Genomic DNA, 7,261 nt, shown 5'->3' with positions numbered 1-7,261 from the left:
AATTAATTGTAATATGAGATTCAATCTAAAAATGTATATACTGATCATATCACGATATCGTATATACAATTATAATAACATCAATGACCAGTCAAACAACAACAAAAAATACTGATAAACCAGAGCTTAACTTGAACATAGCTTTTGCTTCTTACATGTTTCTGCGCGTAATAATTTACCAACTCCTTTTCAAATTTTTGTTTGGTGCTTTATGATTCATGGTGTATTTATCAAATAGGAGATTGAATGCATTAAATATTCTTTGACATGCACAACGAATTTGATTTTAGTCAAATCAGAATGAAACACATTCGTATAAAATTTAAATAAAAATTATTTCAGTACATATATGTGTAAAAACATTATTATTACATATTTAAGAGCTGTACATGTTTCAACACATTAAAAATTGTAACACCAGGCTAGCAATACAAGCAGGAAGTCAGTTAACTCCTCAAACTATACGATGCACCATCACAGTCTAAACAACTTGCTTATACAGCCTTGTGTCGTCCTGCGCTGGAATATGCTTGTACAGTATGGGATCCGTGTGATAGACAGACAATACATAACTTGGAAATAGTTCAAAACCGAGCAACACGATTCATAGCCAACCTTAGAGGTAGAGATAGTGTCAGCAACACCCGTGAAAAGCTAGGTTTACAATCGCTTGAGTCCAGAAAAAGAAATCTGAGAGTAGCTTTACTGACGAAGATTCTACCACATGAAAAAAAGCATAATGTGCTAGCTTCTGCTTATGATGAGCTAACTACTGACAGAAAGGATACTGCCATAATCATACGTGCTGCTGCCCAGGGTGAACCAACATTAATACATGCCGTGACTCGCCTCTTTCATAACAGTTTCTTTCCCAAAACCGTTAGAGACTTGAGACTTAAATCTCAGACTGAAACATAACTCTGCCTAATGCTGGAATCTAAGTGAACCAGAGTATTAACTAAATTTTTACTTCTGAGACACTGTCTCAAGGCCCCTGGGGCTAATTACAAGTGTACTATTACTGTCGAGTGAGTAACTGTTTTTAGTGACTTCAAAAAGAACCGCAGACGTTTCCGCTTAGTAATAGTTTCCAATCAATCTCAAGCTTTTATAACAGGTAAGGGCACAGTAGATCGAACAGCAGTAAGCTAAACATATTCAGTCTTAGCTTGTAGTTGTGTTACATATTAAACATCAAAACTTCTTAATATACTGATATGAATTAGCCAAATCTGTCGTCAAAGTTCAGAATTGTACCTAAAAGCCAACTCTACTAATAATAGCGTGAAGTTGGAGATCATGGCTGACACACGTTATACGACATACACTTATGAGCGAATGTCCGACATTGCTTTAGCAACTTGCTCTAAAAAATTATTCTCGATTCAAGTATTTTCATCCGCGTTGGCAGTTTCCGCGATTTTGCTGCAGCAAGGTTCAAAGCAACACCGCAGATGGCCACCAGACATATTGGACGAGTAGGAACCTATAAAGGAAAGTTTTTGTTTCACTTACTATGTAACTTGAATGGCAGTGGTGTAGGACGAATGGTTGTTCGAAAATCTTTCAATGAAAGATACAAAGAGCCTAGTTATTACATCATTAAGAAGTCTTGTCCAGATTATACATCCGAGGTAAAGGAAATGCATTATATATACCATTGATGTTTACGATCATACCTGCCAACTCTCACGCATTTGGCGTGAGACTCACGCAATCACCTCAAAGAAAAAATGAAAATGCGTGAGATTTTTGCCCCGATTTCCGCAATTTTATATATACTATCATTGATACATCAATTGCCCCAAAACCAAATTTCACGCATTGCTCCACTCTTGGGTTGGCAGGTCTGTTTACGATACATTGTGTGATATAAAAAGTTGGTCAATTGTCTTATATGTTCTTTTTTCAGCCAGGCCTTGTAAATCTTTTGAATCATTACAATATACTGGCAGTCAGCTATTTGATGTTCTGTAAACATTTAAGGCATTTAAAGTGTTGCTTTATTGACATAACTTTGTGGCTTCACAAGATTAATTAAGATTAATTACTTTCAGAGTAAAGTGTAAAAGAGAAACGCAATAGAAAAACACACAAACACTTACATAATCTAACTTGCTTGTTATAGGCTACATTGTTCCCAGATCTCTCTCACAGTGACTGCAAAACTTACTCTTTGCTTGTTGATTGAGGACCAGTGTTTGCCAACATGTTAGTCAGTAGTTGAAACTGCCAAATTTTTGTAGCTAGTGAGCCACATTTTAGAAATCAAGTTATAATAACATTAAATCAAATATAAAATCAAACCTAAGAAATAATTTGTTGATGTTTACTCCTTGTCTTTTTATTAATAAAAGATATGCTTGCAACCTGAAGTAAGGATGAACAACCTTCATTTTTTTGTTTCAAGCTTCATGGTTTTGTATTTCCAGGACCTAAAAGCTGGATACATTTTAGCCAAGCAAGTGTTTAGGGGGAAGGTTCTTGGAGAAGAGAAAAGAATAAATTCTGGCTTCAAACCAGACTGGGAACTCGTGCCAAAGGTCAGCTGCCTTAATGTAATGAAAGACTGATATAAGTATAATCAATAGTTTTATTGTGCTAAAACTGTTCTGTTCTTTTTCTGGTAGGTATGAAACCTGTTTTATTCTGAAAGGAATTAAACGTATTGTCCTACATGTAGGCTTCCTTTGTTACAAGATGGCGACTTGTTCCAGTAGCAAAATAGTTGATGCTGTGTTGTCCTTTGCTGTTTATGTTGTTGCTATTACTGCTAGCTAGCGGTAATGCTATACTAACACCTATTAATGCTATTATAATAAGTAATAATCGTATTATAATCTCTTTTTGCAGTCTACATGCATGAAAGTTTGTCAATCCATGACTACAAAGTATTTATATGATAATGATCTGGATTAATATCTGAGACAGAAAAGCAATATACAGCGGACACCTCTGCAATGTGAATAATTCGTTATAGGAGCATCTACTGTATTAAGTTTAAAGAATAACTATATCAGGGGGCGAGGTGCAAATATTTGGCAAGTTTAAGGCGCCTAAGGTGACTTACTTTCGCTAGTTATATTCCGATCTTCGTTAATGCTAAATTGAAATTTGTCCTTTTTTATCAGCCATCCACTTATCTATACCAATTCACTTGGCAGTTCTCTGCACCGGGAGGGATTGTAATGATTAGACAGTATATGCAGTTTATGTAAAACAAATTTCATGATATGGCAAGGTGGCTGAGTGGTGATTAGAAAACTGTACTGTTAATCGGAGAATGTGGGTTCAATTCCCGTGTGAGGCATTTCTTTTTCTTAAAGGTTGACTTGCAACAAAATTCACACTACAGTTATTTGGTATCAAAAGATTCACCATGTCTCCGTGCCTTCCGCCAGGTTGCCAAAATATTTCGTTTCAAGACTCCATGTGGTTCCTTAGAGTCTCTTAAACTTCCACCTGCGGACTATCCAATTGCAAATGAAGGAAATTTCGAGCATCACTGGGCTAGTCATTTATGTCCACAACATGTTTTTGTCACATCTTGTTTAAAAGTAAACTTCAAGCGATGATATCTATGAGACACATAACTAACTTCATTCTGCGCGAGTCTGTAGCATTGTGTACAACTCTCGTGTGTTCATAACCGGTTGTTTTTGATTCAGAGTGAGGAACAAAAGTACCTTGAAAACACTTTAGTTTATGAAAGTAGAGAAGCGCCTGTCTCCATGGATATGCCTCCTCTTCTTCGTCGACTAGTTACTGACAGATGTCGAAAGCAAGGAGTGGAGGTAAGTTTCTTTTCTACTTGTGTTCTTTTGCAGCAGTCTGTTAGTGTAAGTATGTAGATATTGAAGCTAACTGTGTGTGAAATTGCCCTATTGGGTTAAGTTAAAGATCAGTTAAGTTGATTTGGTCTGTGATTGCGTAACACACTGCAATTAGACGCTTCAGTTGTTGTGGCTAGATTTAAGAAGTCACTTTTTTGCTGATAATAAAAGTTTATTTTTAACATATAAAATTTAGAATGTCAGCATAAGAATTGATCTCAATCATGGGAAATCCATGACATAGTTACTGGGTTTTCCATTTTCATCACCAAAGTATCGCCAGGCTATATAATACTTCCTGTTTTTATAAAATTTGTAGAGTTGTTTGCACCGGTATATTTTTGCTCAAGAAACTGCTCCACTTTAATGATGAAACCAGCAAATTAGAAAAATACTTTTGGTTCATGACATGAATCAACTATTGGAAACAATCGACTTTTAATATATTCATTAACCTAAAGTATTTGAACGGTTTCACAAACAGCTCCTGTTTATACTAACAACATTCATATACCTGTTACAAGGGCGGATATCTTGGTTCATATCGAAATATTATTATTATTATCATTATATGTTATTCAGAACTAGCTTATGTTGGAATCAAGGTTATTGTATATGGAGTTCACTATTTCAGACCATCGAAGGTGCGCGGGTTTTACTGAAAAAGACTAACATGGTCATTCGTCATGGTGTACGGACATTGCATTACCGAATGCGTAGCTAATGCATTGGTGATACAAGCAATACATTTCATCAGCTCTAACTAGGTTTCTGTTTCTCATATGGAAATTATTTACATATTAGATAGCACTTTGTCAGATTATCTCATACCATGCAAACTGTATGAGAGTGCCAGTGCTGACTGAATGGGACACCATGAAATGAGATGAATTGGAAAGGCGGGTGAGAGAGCTGTTTCAACTGTCATGTCGTATAAAATGATGAAAATTAAAGCTCTTTATGCAACTGTCAGTTTTTCATGTCGTTCCGAACATGTGTATGTCAAAATCTTGTCCTAGAACTCCACAGACACAGTTAATCTGCAGAAATAATAATTTTTAAATAATAATTATTTGAAAATTTAATTAATTTTTAAATAATAAAAATCTCTTTCAACTTTGTTTGTTCTTTTTCCTCAAACTTTAACAGGTTAGTATGAAGCTAGTTAGTAGAAGTTAGTATGTTAGATTGGAGGTGGCGTTCAAATAGAGGTGGTGTTCAATTAGAGGTTTTACAGTAATTTGCTCTTTTTTTACATACTTTAACAGGTACACTGTTAGTATGAAGCGGAAACAGACCCACTTATGGAGATGATAAAATATAAATAATAAGAAATCAATATTGAAATCAATATTGAAATCAGCTGACTTTCTCTTCCAAAAATACTGACTTTAGTTTCTTCTAATAATCAAGCTGCTAGAACTCAGCTTCCTTTTTTTACCTCCTTTGCTAGACCCTAAGTTCTAGGGGCAACGCACTCAGCCTTCCGCATCGGGCTACTTTTAGAAATGAGGCTACCCAATTTATAAGATTAAATTTGTTATGAGTAAATAATAAAGTTATATAAATGTAAAAATTGTTTGTATTTATAAATAAGTATATAATAATAATTTTTATAAATATAACAATAAAAATTTATACATACATAGATGAAATTTTTCCTATGAAATGTGAAAAATGCTTTGTAAAAATTAAAACTTGAAGTTTTAAAAATTAAATTTGGAGTTACTACCCCGTATGCAGGATTGGGAAGATAACTACTAGATTGTCTGAAGTAATTTTTATTACTGGTTCTAATAAACGATGGCTCTACCTTTCCACAGCCCAAGCCTGAAGACCTAAAGCTACTGCTGCAGATACAAAAGGGTGAACATAACAGAGCTCGACAGCCGTTGGTCGAGGAGGTAATAAAATCTCTTCCAGAAGAGGAATGCCCGCCTCCACCTCTCACGTGGAAACAGGTGCTGATGCTGAAGAGGTATAAAAAGAAAGGAAAATGGCTGAATGTGGAAGAACTGAGGAAGATATCTTGAGGTCAACATAAGTTCACCAATTCTATACTATCACCTCTTGTTCACTTGTTTACATATAACTGACTGTGGTTTTATCGCTCTCTGTTAGAACATATATCTATTGTAAATATAGAAATGCTAACTCGACCAACTTTTAAAATCACTTGAGGAGTTTTGGAGTTTCATCCTCCTACAATAGAGGATTTGCTAGGATTGTCAGCTTGTCATGGGTTGCTAGGTAATAGTGGTGACATGTCACCGCAGGTGGTTGTGGTTTGAGTGGTTGCCAATAATTCTGAAACGCTAAATTTCATATAGGTTTCCCTCCTCTGTGAGTTAATCTTAGGTCAGCTTTGTTATTGTTACAAAAAACCTTCACTATTTTGCCTTCTGCTGCTAAAACCACTTATCTCACTTGAAATTGTTTTTTATGCTATGCAGCTGGTCAATTTTGCTCTAATTTCGACTGCGCAAAGTTCTGGTAAATAATCTCTTAAACTATTATGTAATTTGATTTCATCAATAAGGGATTGATAATCCGTATGTTAATCCATTATGAGTAGTTCTATCCGCAGTTCCTTTAAACAGTGCGAGAATTCTGCAGATAAAACTACTTATCGTAATTTTATGTGCTGCTGAGGGTATCTGATTTATGTAATGTCTGCTGCTTGAACTATTTATTACTTATGAAAAGGGATATATTGTTTCGATTATATAAAATTTTGTAATATTCATTATTAAGAACCAATAATTTCACTACAAAAGTGGTCAAAACTATACACAAGTTGCTGAAACCCCTATATTTTGATAAATCTATCTATTTTTTTTTATTTCCACCAAAAAGTAAGCACATAAATTAATAATTATGACAAACAAAAATGTAGCCAAATAAAAGTACATCATTTATTTGAAGTGATTCTGCTTCAAGTTTTTGCATGACACGTTGAATGAATATGTGATGCCAATAGTTGGTATTTATATGGCCTGATAGAGTGGCAGGTAGGCACAGGTTACTACAAAATGCAAGCACTGCTCGCCTCTGTTTAAAGCTAGTCAATACTGTTAAAATAAAAAATAACAATTGGTTTAATATAAATATAAAGTTTATTAAATTCTAGATGACTGGTAACTTTTAAGAATTTTTAACAGGACATTTAAATAATTTAAGCACTTTAAATTTTAATGTGAGTTTTAAAGCCAAACTTTTGAAATGGAAAATCTTTGGTCACCATGGCTACAGAATATAATAAATTCACCACGTTTAAGAATTTACCATCTTTCACATTAGAGATCAGTCTCTAGCTTCTGGTTCTGCATCCTTTTGAACCACCTGCAAAAACCTGAAATATTTTGAAAATTCAACTGAAGTAAAAAAACGAACAAAACATGGCTGTCATGTAAACATGCATCAACGAA

General features: G+C 34.6%; 1 protein-coding gene across 1 annotated transcript; it reads left to right on the top strand.

Moving 5' to 3' along the window:
- The first annotated feature begins 1,405 nt into the window (after positions 1-1,405).
- On the top strand, positions 1,406-5,992 carry LOC137397945 (small ribosomal subunit protein mS34-like). Its single transcript, XM_068084040.1, has 4 exons — positions 1,406-1,634; positions 2,433-2,543; positions 3,669-3,794; positions 5,657-5,992. Exons 1-4 carry the CDS (start codon positions 1,455-1,457, stop codon positions 5,864-5,866), a joined length of 627 nt encoding a protein of 208 aa, XP_067940141.1. The 5' UTR covers positions 1,406-1,454; the 3' UTR covers positions 5,867-5,992.
- Positions 5,993-7,261: the final 1,269 nt, after the last annotated feature.

This window comes from Watersipora subatra, chromosome 6 (assembly GCF_963576615.1).
Source record: "Watersipora subatra chromosome 6, tzWatSuba1.1, whole genome shotgun sequence".
In the NCBI taxonomy this organism is placed as follows: Eukaryota; Metazoa; Bryozoa; class Gymnolaemata; order Cheilostomatida; family Watersiporidae; genus Watersipora; species Watersipora subatra.
This window is presented reverse-complemented; position numbering and strand designations above follow the sequence as displayed.